This window comes from Lolium rigidum, chromosome 1 (genome assembly GCF_022539505.1).
Source record: "Lolium rigidum isolate FL_2022 chromosome 1, APGP_CSIRO_Lrig_0.1, whole genome shotgun sequence".
NCBI lineage: Eukaryota > Viridiplantae > Streptophyta > Magnoliopsida > Poales > Poaceae > Lolium > Lolium rigidum.
This window is the reverse complement of record NC_061508.1, coordinates 301581081-301597631: the sequence shown is the minus strand read 5'-3', so window position 1 is coordinate 301597631 and position 16551 is coordinate 301581081. Positions and strand designations below refer to the sequence as shown.

General features: G+C 47.0%; 2 protein-coding genes across 2 annotated transcripts; one reads left to right on the top strand and one right to left on the bottom strand.

Annotated features, from left to right (window-relative positions):
* The first annotated feature begins 5270 nt into the window (after positions 1–5270).
* Positions 5271–6311, top strand: LOC124660778 (RPM1-interacting protein 4-like). Its single transcript, XM_047198610.1, has 4 exons — positions 5271–5285; positions 5399–5872; positions 5975–6193; positions 6276–6311. Exons 1-4 carry the CDS (start codon positions 5271–5273, stop codon positions 6309–6311), a joined length of 744 nt encoding a protein of 247 aa, XP_047054566.1.
* Positions 6312–8775: 2464 nt separating this feature from the next.
* LOC124660768 (F-box/FBD/LRR-repeat protein At1g13570-like) lies at positions 8776–14622 on the bottom strand. Its single transcript, XM_047198601.1, has 3 exons — positions 13789–14622; positions 9444–9596; positions 8776–9353 (listed from the first exon to the last, which is right to left on the bottom strand). Exons 1-3 carry the CDS (start codon positions 14620–14622, stop codon positions 9057–9059), a joined length of 1284 nt encoding a protein of 427 aa, XP_047054557.1. The 3' UTR covers positions 8776–9056.
* Between the last annotated feature and the right edge of the window lie 1929 nt (positions 14623–16551).

The window sequence follows — 16551 nt, the reverse complement described above, 5'->3', positions numbered from 1 at the left end:
GTGAAGGACGAGAATACCATGAAGGGTACATCACGGCATGGAGAGATAGAGAGATAGAGATAGAGATAGAGATAGAGATAGAGATAGAGATAGAGATAGAGATAGAGATAGAGATAGAGAGATAGAGAGATAGAGAGATAGAGAGATAGAGAGATAGAGATAGAGATAGAGATAGAGATAGCGATAGAGATAGAGATAGAGATAGAGAGATAGAGAGAGAGAGAGAGAGGGGATGGGCGCAAGGCGGGGATCTATTGGGATGGTGAGACACAAGTTACCTAGCTTCAAATCTCGCAATGGGGGCGAAACCCTACATGCTGCTATAATTCACTATAAGAGCAACAAGTGAGCCAATTACAATGATGAGATTGGTCCGCCTCAAGGACTCCTAGGATTCGGCTTATAAATATGCTAGGATATAGGGTTACAAGGAGTAGTACAGGTCGAACTTTACTAGCTCTAATTAACCAAATTTGGTATAACTTACCTTACATGTAAGGATCCAGCTAACCTATGTCGGTACGAATCCGGGTAGAGCTTCTGATCCTGGACTCTCCATCTTTATCAATCAGCAACTGGGCCACCCAGCCAGAGGCCCAACCCCCATCTATGGGCCATGCGGCTTATCGGTATGGACTACATCGTTGGTATACCTATGAAGTATATTCGCAACATTAGCCCCTATAATTCTTCAAGATCCGCATTGTTCTTCCACCTAGATCACATCACGTCGTTATCTAAAACAAAGTATTAGAATTATTCTATCACCCATGTCCACCACCCTCTTCTCTTACCACGGGAAATCCACAAGTAACCGCAACAAAATGAAGAGGACGAGACACCATGAGCATATTTTAGTAGCCTGCATTCTCTTCTGATAAGACCGTTTGAGGAAATAAGCTTGATTGGATGGTTACACAAGTTTTGTGTTGTGCCTCGGACACTGCTTAAATCAACCTGGGTCAATCCCAGGACTATGCTAGAACGGTGCAAAAAAGCAGAGATATCGTGCATGCGGGAGCTCGACACCAGATTTCGAGAGATTGCGAAACCTTGGTTGGTTTGAGCGGCAAATTTCGGTGTCATCTCCATTCAGTTACCTCCCACATTTGCGCCAATAAAAATTCTTATTTTCGCCTTAGACATCGACATCGACGGGGACGTTGATCTACCCCACCGGCACCTGATTCCTTCTACTCCGGCACCAGATTGTTACCGTTGTTTGTAAGAGCAGATGTCTTCTTCGTCTCTGACACTGGATCTGCGGCACCGTATCCAGCAAGGGAAGGGTCTTCTCCTACTGTAGGTCCTCTCCCTCGCCTGCCATGTCAAAGGAAAACCACATCCTCTATCCCTACTATCTGCCTCCACCGTTCGTGAATACTCATGTTAGATCTATTTGAGTCAATCACCTAGATCTTAACCATCAGTCATCAACACTGATAGTTGTGATTCTAACATGGATCCTACTGCTCTGCAAGAGAACAGTTAGGTGTCATGTCTTTCTGTCAATCAAATATGGTCAGATGCCAGTCCGAGATTGGGAGATGGTGGCAAATCTGAACTACCTCTACAACTCCAACAATGTAGAGGTTGTCTAAATGTTTCGGATGAGAAGACCCCTTTCTTTGAACCTGTCAAAAGGTTTAGAAATGTAGGATTGATGGAAGATAGCATCCTCACCTCTATGGATGAGCAAGTTTCTATGTGTCTTCATGTTGTAAATTATAGAGGTTTAGAGGTTTTATAGCAGGCTAAGTGGATCCATAAAGATTATGTTATCACTATTACAAAAAAATCTTGTATGCAACTAGAGAGTTGAGAGGAGAGTTGATCAAGCTACCAACGGGTCGCGCACCTGGCAAGATAGCTATAGATGGTGGGCATATTTCAGTGTGAGCACTAATATTCTAGTTACTTCTCATCAAATGACTACTAGGTCACAAATATGACTCTTTGTTCATGCCTTGACAGGATTGTATTGGCGCTATCGATTATACTAATGTGAATGCTAGGGTCCCGAAATCACAGTCATTGGCATACCGTGGAAGGAAGCACTACATTGGCCATAATGTGTTGACTGGTGTTTATTTCTATCTCAAGTCCACCTATTTGATCGGCCAGAATACGATTGTACGACAATGAAAGTTGGAAGAACCAGAGGATGGAGTGGGCCGCGATTGAGAAAAAAAAAGGTTGAACACCCCCTTTTATCGGCATTGATGCATGAACCACCTTTTTTTTCACCGGAATGTAATGATGAACTCCTATTTGATTCATTCTTGGGTCTGCACTGATGAGCTATCATTCGTAGTAGCTTGGAATGTCTTTTATTAAGTACATGTAGTACCTACGGATGAACTTCTACTTTATTTTGCTAGTCATTGTGTTTGATACTGGTGTAGTACGGTAAAGTCACGGTAGAGAGAAGAGATAATCTCAATGGTAACCTGCATGCAACCAAATACTGTACCTTGCACCGTGAGAACTATTTGTGTTAGCATGCAGGCAACAAATCATCAGATCGATTTTGCTCCTAGTGATGCAATACAGGCTACTAAACGAAGTGCGAAACCGTAGCGTAGATAGTATCTGGGCATGCCCCATGTCCTTGCTCATGGAAGGGCAATAATCGGTGCACCTACCAAACACACCCCCGAAAACATCATACTATAACAAATAGAACGAGAAAGAAAAAGTTTCCCCACCCTGGACTTGACCAAGCAGAGGAACACTCCTCGCGGAAGGCAACGACGTGGTCAGCAGAAGCGCTGAGAGAACGCAACGACGGAATCTCCTATCTGGCATTCTAGCTAGCTACGAGCTATATATCCTGGATAAACAACCACACCGATCGCCGATCGGACCAAGGAGGCACCAGCTAGCTTAATTTGCTGCCCTTTGTCAATCGACATCGCCGTCGTCTATATAGGTACGGGGAGGCTATTTTGCGGCTTGGACATCCACAGCTTGGGCGCGGCCATTATTAGAAGGCTTGTCAAATTTAAGCTAGCCCCTCTCCGACCTCCCCTGCCTCGGGCGCGCCCTGCTGTTGCGTTGGCCCCCTCCCCCTCTCCTCTGCCGGGGGAAGGAGAGAGACAAGGAAGAAAGTGTGTGTGGCACAGGGGCGGCGAGAGAGTTTGGCCTCGCCGGGCTCCGGTCGGACGATCGATTTTCTCCTCAGCGCATGGCCGTGAGTGCTCTTCATCCCTTCCCTGGCTTCCATCTATGCATGCATCGATCAACATTTCACGGCCCTGCGTTCATTCTCTTGCTTGATCCTCATGTTCCTAGCGTAAATTGCTGGGCGCACTCATACATCTGACGTTCATCATACGGCTTGATTACCTTATGATTATTTCTATCTTGCCGAGCAAATGGTAGAGCTTGTCAATATATATGTCAACCCAAAACCATTGACACTTCTAATGCAAATTTCGCCCACATAGAAGATTGCAGAGTATGTGTTTGCTCTCTGCAGTTTGCCATTTCAATTGCTTTCAGCTTCAGAAGACATTCAAGATCGAGCACGCGGTCTTGTTTTCAACTGGGAGGCACGTCCCTTTCATCACACGTTAGTCGGAGACACATTCTCACGACTATGTTAGCCGTAGACATTACCAAACCCAACTGTGATTTGTCAATCACAGTGATATATTATCCAAGTTGACCCCAGATACATAGGATATCAATCAGTTGAGATTGGCTGGTGATAGGCTAAAAAAAGATTAGCTGCTGGTTTACTCGAATAAACATGTTATCGTATCTCTGTTGGGGCAGTTTGACTTTCTACAGGCTAACTTATTGCTATAGTGTCGGGCTATATAATACATAAAGAACTCACGATTCTGCTTGTGGGATATATTCGTGGCTCCTAAATCTGAATTGTTAGAAGTCCATTTTTAAGTACCAGGTTTATGGCTCAGCTAGCTAGTTCCAAAGTTAAAGTTTGGTTTCACAACTCTATGCTAGATATTCTTAATTATGCAGCCCAAGTATGAAAATAGTCTAGAGATCCCCTTCCCTGAAAAACTAATGACTTTTTGCCCCGTATGAAGTCCTTTTGACGATGAGATGATGGCACTCATGGTCAACTCACAGAAAAAGGAAAAGATAGGAGAACAAATAGACAAACACATATTATGAAACTAAGAGGAAACAAAGAAAAAAGTTCATACCATTTAGCAAAAGTAAATCAAGATCAATTCATGGAAAAACTTAAAGTAATATATTAAAGCTTGATTTTAATGAAAAATTAGAAGAAATGACAGGGTTAGTCGAAACATAAAAAATACAGTAAAATACGAAGAAAATAAAAGGAAATGTGGTTTTTGTCAAAAATAAAATGTCAACATGAGAATTTTGGAACAGAGAACTTTGTATTATTAATAATATTATAATCTTTGGTAACTCTGATGGAATACTTTTCGCTTCTTTTGTAAATACTTTTTAAATGCTGAAGTCAACTGATAATTTCCAAATTAAATTTAGTTGCAAAGAATCCTTAGAAAACATGGCGTAGATGCAACAGTGATGTTGTGTTCTCAGAATCAGATTGTATAAATCTTCTGAAAATCATTCCTTTTTTCACTCAAAATCATGGACTGTTGCGATTAGGCATGGCAATTAATGGTGCCTCCGGCCTTGCAAACCCTTGAAGATTTCATCCTTCATGGGATGGTTGTGTTGAAATTTGATCCCTATTGTCTAATATGGAGACGAGGATTAGAAGGTCTTTCATGCATACAAATTTGTACAATTTATATAAGGTGTTGTAAGAGCATATAGTAATATTTGTCCTATGGAACTAAATTATTATCATTTTACCACATACATGTTACATAAATTACATTTTTGTGAATAAAAAATTTGAATTCAGATGCTTAATAGGGAACCCGACTTCCACCGTGAACCTGATGAGGACGGAAAAACATTATCATGACTGTCATAGTTTATTTTCATCCTCCTCTCCACCCTGCCAACACCGCCACTTGTGTGGAATAAACACATTTTTCAAACGTTCACCGGGGGAAGAGGATCCCCGCCTGAATTTTCATTAATTTGAAATGTTTAATTGTCCGAATTACATGCGGATAGGTGGTCGCGCCACAGCATGGCGTCCTCCTTGTGGCACCAGCGCATTTTAGGTAGCGATTCTATTGATGCATCAAGATAAACAAGCAACACTGATTTCATATGACAAAATAATCTTTGACAAATGACTCTCTGTTTTGGAAGATGTTTTCAAGATCGAGTATTAATTACTAGGCATGGTAGAATTTCATGTATAGGATCGAACATAACGTTGTGGCATGAGAAATGTACCAACAGTCTAGAAGAAACATGGATTGATTTCTACAAAAGGTATATGGTTTGATTTGATTTTGTGGGCGTGCAGAACCGGGCCAGCGTGCCCAAGTTCGGCACCTGGGACACCGACAATGTGGGGTACACCGTCTACTTCGAAAAGGTTCGCGAGAACAAGGGCGCCACCGCGCCGCCGCTCCAGCGCCCCTACAACCCCAACGACCCCGAGGAGGACGCGCCGCCGCGGCTGATCACCCCGGCTGCCTCCAACCGCGCGGGGCTGCAGCAGCAGCACCGCCGGGTCGGGAGCAACAGCAGCGTGGCGTCCGACCCGGGCGGCCACCGCGGCGGCCATCAGAGCAAGTTCGCGCCGCCGCCGCAGTACCACCAGCGGCCGCATCCAAGCCCTCTGCAACAGCCCTCGAACGGGCAGCATGGCGGCGACCACGGCCACCACCAGCGCCCGGCCGGGCACCACAAGCCGCACGACGCGAGGCACCACCAGCAGCAGCAGCCTGGGACGCGGGCGCGGTCCGCCTCACCGTCGCCGCACCACGTCGCGCAGGTGAGCGCCTAGCTCGCTCGCTCGCTAGCCACCTACTTACTCAAGTCGCTTGGCTCGTGTTGATGATGAGTTGCACGATCGTGTGGCGATATATATATGCAGGGGGGACGGCAGAGGCCGGTGGCGGTGCCCAAGTTCGGGGTGTGGGACGAGCAGAGCGCGGCGGCGCAGGGGTTCACGGTGCAGTTCGAGAGGGTGAAGCGGGACCGGGAGGTGGCCCGCGGCGCGCCACCCGGCGTCCCGCGCCGCCGCATGCCGTCGCCGGAGACCTACGCGAACGCCAGGCGCTCCCAGACCCGGCACACCCCCTTCTACTCAAAGGTACGCGCGCCAACTTTCGGCTGTGCATGGTTTCGATCCATTTCCTGGGCTGAAATAATGCGTCGACGTTGTACACGTGCAGATGTTCGGGTGCTTCCTGCCTCACACCAGAGACTGACACACACATCTGAAGCTCTGAAGGCAACCTTCATCTTTAGTCATGTGCAACTATGAACTTCGGCCAGAGGCTGTACATGGGCTTCTGGGTGTCAGCTCCGTTTCTTCTCTTCAGACTTCAGCTTCCAAGGGATTGTTCTCCGATGCTGCTTGGACTATTCATTCTTCTCTCTGTAAATCTCTCTTACATTTGGGTTGGTTTTTGCAAGGTGGTTTGTGGGGCTCTTGTAAGTACGGTGGGTTGTGTGTATAATTATGTGCATATTGGATGCTCTATGGTTTACCTGGGAAATATCCGCATTATCTTCGATTTTGAGGGGCAACTTTAATTTATCATGGTTCCAAACAAAATTTTCGCTCTAAAATAATTCCTGATAAAATGGAAACTAAAATATCATGGCATGGCATGGCATGCTCTGACCGCTAAAAATGTCACTGAAACTATTAATTTTTACTGTGAGGTTAACTTGCATAAAAAGTAGCCATCCGATGTATTCCCTCTGTCCCACCAAAAATGTCTCAACTTTGTTAAAAATTGAATGTATTACTTACTTTTTTTTTAGATAAAAGACACGAAAGTGCCCAGCTTTGAATTAACAAAGCCTCCAACGGCGACAAGATACAGAGTGCTGAACCCAGCTTACAAAACGCACCACACACCACGCGAACTACCAACAGAAGCTACAAACGGAAGAGCGGACAACAGGGTCGGCCATTACTAAGACTACGAAGAACCGGAGAAGAGCTGGACAGCAACAGTGTCGGGCCGGAGCTCAGCTCACCCGAGAGCTAGCCATCGAACATGCACGCCGTCGACAGAACCCCTCCATCGCAGAAACGCCACCGGAAGCCAACCACCACCGGGAACCGACCCACGCTGCCCACACACTAGAGAGCAGCACCAAGGGAGCTCAACAAGGGAAGGGTACGAAGCAAGCCTTGCCGAAGATCGCCAAACGAAGTCACCTTCGCCACACAACCTTCGGAGAGCTGCTTGTTGTGGACTCCAAGACGATGTCTTCAAGAAGATCGCGACACCGGAGTGCCGCCACCGCCCGATCCGAGGATCTTGGATTTTCACCCAGAGACCGTAGAAAGACGGAGAGAAGCCCCATGACGCCTTCAAGAAGGGGACGGCGTCCGCGGATGTCGCCATCATGGCCCGAACGGGCAAGGGTTTCCCCTCAGTGTAGCCTCTCCTCCTTCTACACAGGGTTAGGCCGTCGAATGTCGACCGAACCGCCGCCACAACATGCTGCTCGCCGCGACCACGTCGCCCGCACGACCATGGCCATCGACCAGCACCAGAACCTCTGGCTCGCCCGTCAACCAGCAAGGTTCCCACCGACCAAGGCCGCCGCCTTGAGACCAAACTCCTCGCGCCATCGGACCGCAACAGAGCACCGAGAGCCACCACCGACGCAGAACATCCGCTCCCGAACAGACGACAACCGACCTCACTGGCATCTGCCCCACGCAGATCACCAGGTGAGAGAGCACCTCCACAGATCTAGGCTGCCCACAGCCACCACAACTCATGCCGACACCAGATCTGAGGAATGGCGGAGAGGAACAGCCGTAGCGAGATCTGCGGCCAGCAACCACCCCGGCTATCGGCATCGCGAGATCTGGCAAAGGGGACACGCAGGGGGCTCGAAACCGGGTCGGGCCCCTGCCCGGCTGGCCGAAACCACCCTATGCCCTGCGACCTGCGCCCTCCCGGAGAACGCCCAGGCCGAGCAGATGGCCGACGCGCTGCCGCCCTGAGCGCCCACCGCCACGCGCTCCGCCCGCAGTTGCTGGCCCGACGACGCCGCCCGCGCCGCCCGCAGCCGCCGACCGGGCGCCATCGCCATGTTCGCGAGGGGAGCCTGCTCGCGCGGGGCGCTGAGCCCTCCGCCAGCCGACCACGAGGAGGGGAGCCTCGCCGCCGCCGTCAACCACACGGGCTAGGCCCGGCGGCGACCATCGGCGGCGGCGGGGCAAGGGGGGTGGGAGGAGGGGTTAGGGTTAGGGGAGCGGGGGAGCGGGTGCTGTCGAGTTCCGCACTAAAGTCTTCCAATGTATTACTTACTATCTAGATACATCAAAATTCTCACAAAGTTGAGACTTTTTTTATGGGACAGGGGGAGTATTTTCCAGAAAATCTCTATGGTGTTAGTCATCCACTCCAGTCAAAGACCAGAGTCTGCAAACAATGTTCTACAACAAACAAATGCAACATACTTCTTTACTACCTAGGACAAGTGCCACCTAATTTTATTTGGGCGGGATGTGGTAGCAGAAAAAATTCGTACGCGACATCTTAACATCTTGGCTTTGGATAGGGCAACATCAATAGAATGCAGATAAAACAATGGACAAGCTTTTGATCAAGCTAAACATAATCTGTAGAACTGAACTCGTAATGCATGCGAGAACTAAAAAAAAAAATCGTACTGCACATACAAACTTACGACAGTAGCTTTACCAGAAACTTTAGGTGAGTACAATAATTACTGGCAGGCAAATATAACTACCTCTGCCAAGTAATGAAATACTACGACTAGTTCTTTCAGTACTTCCAGTTTCCCAGCTGAGAAGAGAAACAGGGGAAAAAGATCATGTAGAATTCAAAACTCTATGTTGGTCATTGAGTTAATTTACATATGTAACCAGGTGGTTGCGTCGGTGCCATTGTACAGTCCAGCACCAAAGTTGCAAACTTACCTACCACACAACCTACAAATTACAAACTCCCATAACTCTAGGGCATGCGGCTGATGACAACATTAGCTGCTGGAGAAGCTCTCCTGTATCGTGCAACCTCTGCAGCTACAAATGCCTCTTCATCGGATGTCAAATGCCCTCTAGATTCATGAATACTAAGTACCTCAAGTTGTCTTGCCTCGGACAAAATAAACTGGATAAAAGCCATCTCATATGAATCCCAGGTGACATTTTTCATATGAACACTTGTGAGACTAGAGAACGGATCATCAGCCCGTTGCCCATTTAGAACGTTAATATCAACTTCATCATCCTCTTCAAAGTGGAAACCAAGCTGTCAACACAGGATTCAATTAAAAAAATAGCACACATAATAAGTACAAAAGACATTTAAATTTTTAACTACTACAATTAACATTATTACCTCAACATCCAAAACTTCAAGGTTAGGAGCCTTCCTGACTAGACAAAAGATAGATAAAAAGCTAGATAGACAGCAATATGGTATATGCAGCGATAAACTCTTCAGATTCACAAAGGATCGCGGGAGTCCCTCCAGAAGATTGTCCAATGAACACTGAAACATGGGTGAAACATTACACATCAAGCAAGAAATAGGTGATGTAAACTAGATTTGTGCAATTGCTCTTCTGTTATGTACTCAACTGTTCTGTTAGATTGGGGGTATGAACATAAATTACATATATGCACAATGAGTTATCAAGCCAGGAACATATTCAACACAATGATCTGACATATAATATATTGCAACTTTAGATAGTTGGTTTCGGTCTTTACATTTCAAGGTGCCTCAGAAAATACTACTTGGCAGATATTTTCAAGCCTAAATATTATCGCGCGTGTTCTTGAAAAAAAAAAAGCCTAAATATTATCCTATTCCTCCTGTTTAAAATAATTGCCGGAAAGTGGATGTATCTACACACTAAAACATGTCTAGATACATCTATTTTTGGACAATTATTTTGAACCGGAGGGAGTATTATTTTAGACCTTTGACAGTTGTACCATAAAACTTTAAACGCTTGCAACCATTCTGTAAATCATGGTGCACCATTGTCAATCAATGTTTATAGTTCTACGAACTACAAAAGGATCTAGTCACTATATTATACAAGACTTTATTGTACAATTGCATTGAGGCCACATCACAGCAACCAAAACTATTTATTGTGTAAATGACCAGAACTTGGTGCACTGTATAGGTGAGCTCCAATCAAGTCCAAACACCACAATACCACATATCAGCAACCAAGGAGACAAACTCAAGAATATGATGTTATATTCTATATTTCTCATTCCAGTTATGGTTCCAATCACTGGATGACTTGTTCCATGTGTGCAGAATCGTTGTCATATTCCTTAAGTCTCCTACTCTCATTCTAGTGCATGGCATGATGCCGACGCGACATGCCGGCATATAAGCCAAATTTGATGTTCTGGATGCCAGGGTATTAGGATGACAATGTATTTGATAGGAAGCTCTAAGTTGGGAGGCTAATTTGCTGGGGTGGGTTATTTCAGATTTGAATTCAAACGTTAAATAGATGCCAAAAAAGTTCCATGTAAAGGTGATCATTAATATGATGGCTAAACGGTTAGACGACAGCTATTCACCATTTAATTAGTACAGTTTAATTTCACATGCCATAACTGAGAACTAAGGAGAAGTGAACATGCAAAGAAAGTAAAACATTCAGCGCTTTGTTGCCGTAAGTAGATTTCACATGCCAGAATTGAGAACTGGCTGGTAGAACCATTGAAAGGAAGAGAACTTTAACCAGCATATAAGTGCGATTGTTTGGTGACTTAGTCTACCAACATACCATGGACCACAACCAGGGAAGGGGACAGGATTTATGATGAGGCCCGAGAAGACGTGGGAATTTGACAAGTGCAATCTTATCACAATGTATATGTCTTTGAGCTCGTCACAAAAAATTAAAAAATCTTCAGCTAAATTCTTCTGTATCACGAAGTAATTTTTTCTTTGACAACGCAGTATCACAAAGCAATTGGAGCTAGCCCAGAATAGTGAATAGTAAAACAGCATATTACAAATCGTGATCATCATGGTGGAATTTCGGCAGACATGCACTTTGGAGAGTCACCTCCGACGTCACAGCTTAGAGCATAAGCACATGCAACTTTATTTAGCCAAATAATAGCATAATAAATGTTAAACTATATTTGAATTGGCCACCTTCTTTCCATCACTTCGGACTTTTAGTTCTACCGGTTGTTGCATGAAACTTAGTGGTTGTTTGGATTAGGAAGTTCTAGAGTTAGTTTTTAGAAAACGAGTTTATGGAGGATTTTTAGCAAAACCGGTTTTAGTTAGCTTTTCTGTTAGAATTTGTTTAAGGAAAACTATGTTTGCACTAGCCTACCACCAGCGGCAGCGGCAACACACTTTGGCGTCCACCGAAAATGCCAACGGCACATCGGCCGCCATCAATGCCACCCCCGCCGTGGCATCCTTGTCTTCCACCTAGACCAACGCAACGTTATTCGATGTGGAAAACTCAGCAGTTGAGCAGCTCCATTGGAGTTGTTATTGAACATGAAGAGCACGTTGAAGTACAATTCGAATCTCTCGCTAAGTGCAACCTGCTTGTGTTCACTCTTGGCTACCCAGCCCAGCGATAAGGTGACAGCCTGATGCGTATCTCCGCAAGGGCAAGACCTGATTACGCCGCAGCTAGCACTCCGCACCCCGCTGGCCATCGCCAAATCAGAGGTCAGATTTTGCTGGAAGATCGTGTTCACCCGCCGGTTTACAAATTTGGTAGTGCGGAATTGGGCCGAGCGCCGACGGCGACATTTATTTTGCATGGAGATGGTGCAAGGCGAGCATGCCGCCGATGGTGTGTGTGAGGAGCTGCGTCTCGGCAGCGTGCACGTCGTGCTCGGCGCAGCCTATCTCCACGATGCGGCATCCCTCGTGGCCCTCGCGAGTGAAGACGACGAGATGGCGCGGCCGCCAGGCAGTCACCGACGGCGAACCATGTCGTAGGGTGGGAGGACGCCAAACCAGTTTACAGAAAAACGTCTATTAGTCAGTTTTTCTAAAAAAAAACTCGTATTTCCAGTTTTACAGAAACCAAGATTGTTAGGCGCTCGGACGCATTTCGGGGAAACTAGTTTCCCACAATCTACTTATCCAAACAACCATTAATATGGTATCAGAGCAGGGTCTTGGGTTCAAGTCTCGGCTTTCGCAATTTTATAAAGAAAGATTGCCCTTACCCTCTGTCTATCACATGTAGGCCTTACCAAGTCACACACGAGAGGGGGTCTTTAAGTGTATGTGGATTGCCCACCTTCTCACCATAAGTTTCGACATTTGGTTCTACTGGCTGGTGCATGAAACTTAATACTAATAAAAACTAGATGCATCAAAGCACTTACGAAAAATATGTTCTAAAAATAAAAACAAACAGAGATGAAAAAAAATTGTGTGTTTGTATGGGCAGGTGGAGATACCGAGCTTGAAATGTTCAAATAAAAATGTATTCTGTTCGTAAACCAAAATACAATAAGAAAATATGTTCTGAATATAAATACATGGGTTCATGGATAGTCAATCTACTAATGTGGTCTTATCTCAAATCATACTAGTACTTAGTTACAATGGGAATTCGTATCTAGGCATTAATCATGTTAATTTGTAACAGACAGAAAGGAAATAAACAACAACAGATGAACACAAAAATTTGGCCATTTTAACATTTCAGAACTGAGATTACACCCAGATATGTGAATATGAAAATTAGGCCGCATACATCTATGATGCAGAGGCCGGGATAATAAAGATGTGCCAGTTTCTTAAGGAAAAAACCGAATATGAATATCAGAACATGCAACAAATATTATATCTATTTCCTCAGATAGGTCCAACAGCCACTTTTTTAATTTCAACTGCCAACATGAATAACAGATGGATAATAAAATAATACTAAAATATATATTAAGGGGTCTTTCAAGGTAATATAAGACATAAGTTTAAGCTGTGTGCATAAACTATAATATACAGTTATATAATTATAACCTGATAACTGAGAGATATGTAATATCAGACTCCAGGAGTAATGCAATATGTTTGATGGAATATAAGGGGCATATCTCATTATGGAAGTTCAAAACTCATCCACGAACATTGACCAAAAAGCTAAATGGTTGACCTGACCCAACCAACTAAACAGTTAAATGACTAAACTTTCAACCTAACCAAGAGCTGAACATGGATAGCAATACTATGGGTTCAGTTGAACCAAAATGAAGATCTTCTATGTTCAGCTTATCACCCAGTGAGGAAAAATCAAATGTACACAATTGAATTTTTGCAAGTCAAGTTATCCCAAACCCTAAATGTTGTTAACCTGCTACTCAACAGCATAGGCAGCAGTACCAATCCATGCTTTGGACTAGAGAAACCATACAAAGAAATTAACATGAATTTGAGACTATGGTAGTCAGCGGTCATGTGAAAGAAAACGACTTCAATTCACTATTAGTCTAAACATTGACTTAGTTAGAGGACCTTTGCATTTGCCTCTCTAGTAATGTCCAACATCCCTAGGCTTAGTCTGAGCAAAAAACCCATATATATAGTTTGGTAGGATAGCAAAAGATTATTCTGGTTCCTTACGCTTAGCCCTTAGTGACAAGAAGAAATTATGTGCAACTAAAGAATGTATGCAGATTACAGAAAAATAGGGCACAAGGGGAATGGAATTAAAACAATTTACCGGCATGTCGAGCTGGAGAATCCTAGCTTGATCCAACCGAGAGATAAGATTCACGACTTCTTGGTCATTAGAGTAGTTTCTAAGTTTGATCTCTGCTACCTCAAGTGATGGGAGATCATCGACCTGCCACCCGTAATCAAACACTGAACTGATGAGCAGACTCTGGAGATTGGGCGCATGAATAACCCATTGCTCGTACTTGTTAGGCATCCTCAAATTCTCAAGCCGCAGCCTCCGAAGCGAGGACGATGAAGAGATCAGCGCCTCCAATCCACTCAAGCCTCGGGGAAATCGAACGTTGCAAAAGCTTATGGTGGTTAGGTTTGGAAAGCCTGCGAAGCCATACTGCAGACCGGGGAAGTCACAGGATTCCAGGTCGAGAACGGCGAGCTCGAGGCAGGAGAAGATGTGGGAGTGGAGCATGTGGAAGTGTGGAATCCTCACAATCCCATCAGCCTTCAACCATTTGAACTTGAGGTAGAGGGACTGAACTCCCAAGCTGGCCAGGCGGAGGAGCCAGAGATCGGAGAGGTGGAACTCCGTCTCCGGGACGTACTGGTGGCGAAACTCGCTGACGGGACAGGTGCGGTGCTCGAGGACGGCGTCGATGGGAGCTGAGGGCGTCCCGCGGGGCCAGTTGAGGACGGGGTAGGGGACAGACTCCCAGCGGCGGCGCCAGGCGCGGGAGAGCACGGAGGTGCGGGCGGCGTCGCGGATGGGGAGGCGGGAGAGGATCTCGTCGAGCATCGCCGGAGGAAGGGAGTCCAGGATCTCCGCCGCTGAAATGTCCGGCGGCGGGAGCCGCGGCCTACGGCGAGCCGGCGAAGTCGCCATTGCTGATCAAATAAACTGAAATACTCAGCTTCTAGGTCAGTAAATAAATCAACTATGAGCTCTTAAGAAGGAATGATTTTATAAATCAAAGGAGAGAGAGAGAGACCTCGATCCAAAGAGAGTAGGATTTGGGGGTCGATTGCCGGCGGCGAACTCTGAGCAGTGATCAGAGTAGAGAGGATTGGGAGATTGGCACGAGACCCACCTTATAAGAAATCCACAGTGGAGAATTAGAACATCTCCAGCAGCGCGACAAGCGTCCGGTTGCGTCGGTCGTGACCGGAAATAGGTCTGGACGCTGACCGACGCAAAGTGACCGGTTCGTCCCGGCGTATACGTTAGGTTTGCGTCTCCGCGGCTGGTGGCAGTGACTACGTAAGCTAAATTTTTTCATTACTATTGATTGGCCAAAAGGACCATCATTACAGAGATGGTTAGTCGAGTTAACCTAAAACTACAACGGCCGTACCTACTCGCCGTCGCGCGGCATACACCGGCATCGGTTACTCGCAGTCGTGCAACCTACTACTAGCCACCGGAGGGGCCGGCGCCGTCATCGAAGCGCGAGCGCTTCGCACTTCGCACGCCGCAGATTGGTCACCCCTCTCGCCTGCGGCGTTCGAGGGCCTCGGCCAGAGAGGAGTCCCACAGGACTGTCGTCGCCATAGCCGCCGCCTCCTCCTCCGCCGCCGTCGCATGGGCCGCCGCCTCCTCTGCCGCCTCCTCGTTTGCCTGGGCCGTCGCCTGCAACCCCGTCAGTTGGGCGAGAAAGCGGGCCCTGTCCCTAGCCGCCTCCGCCACCGCTTCGTCCCTGGCGGCGATGGAGCCCGCTAGCTCCCGGTTCTCCTGCTCGACCCGCGAGAGAAGGGCCCCTCCGCAGCGAATCCAGGTCGGAGCACATGTACCCCCGAGCCATGGACACCGCATAGTTGTGGGCTTCCTCCTCCGTTGCCGAGCGTGACGGCGCAGGGCGTCTCCAGCTAGGGTCTCGAAGGACGCGACCAGAACCAACTGGTCGCCACCGCAGTCGAAGCGGCGGGGCACGGGGCCATCGTCGTCCGTGATGTCGTGGATGACGGCGTCCGTCGGAGGGGCCGCCATCGCCGCCTAGCGTCGGCGAGCTCGGTCATGGCGTTGGCGATCTCCGCCCTGGTGGCCGCGAGGCGCCCTTCCGCGCGCTCTGCCGCCTCCGCCTCCGCAACCTCCGCCGCCTCCAGGTCCAGCTGCTCGGCCTGAAGACCGGCGGCGAATACCTCCTCGTCCTCCCCCCGGTGGAGGTAGCGGCACATGTGAACAACGTGTTCCCAACTAATGTGGTCAGCCATGGATGGATGCTAGGGTTTAGCTTGAGCTGTGGCTATCATCCCGCCGGTGTCCACCATATATAGCCACAGCGGGGCGGGAAACGGCGTTGGCACGCAGGGCGTTTCCCGCGCGCGCGAAACGCCGAAACTTGCCAATGTATTGGGCACGCGCGGGTACGACCGTCGTCGCGCGGGAACAGTTAATCGCCGGCGGCAATCCTCGACGGGACGTAAAATGCCATTAACAAGCTTGACGCTGTCTCCGCTAAAAATATGTGTCCGCACCGCTAGAGCTACCCCCGACGCAAACGGTCTGGGCCGGTGTCTGCGGGCCGATGCAAACGGACATTTCGGACATCCGAAATGCGTCGGCTAGTTGGAGATGCTCTTAGAATTAGGAGACAAGTTTGTCAACTGAAATTCAACTCGGCTCACGATATCTTGTTGTGTGAAAATACAATTTAAAGAGTTTAAAAAAATAAAAATAAATCATGTATATCTAAATATTCTATGTTCGCATACAAGTTTTGGAGAAAAGAAAATTTTCTATCTGGTGTAAAAAGATAAATTTTGATGCTCCAACGCGACTATGTACATGACATTTTTTATCCTTTTATACATGCCA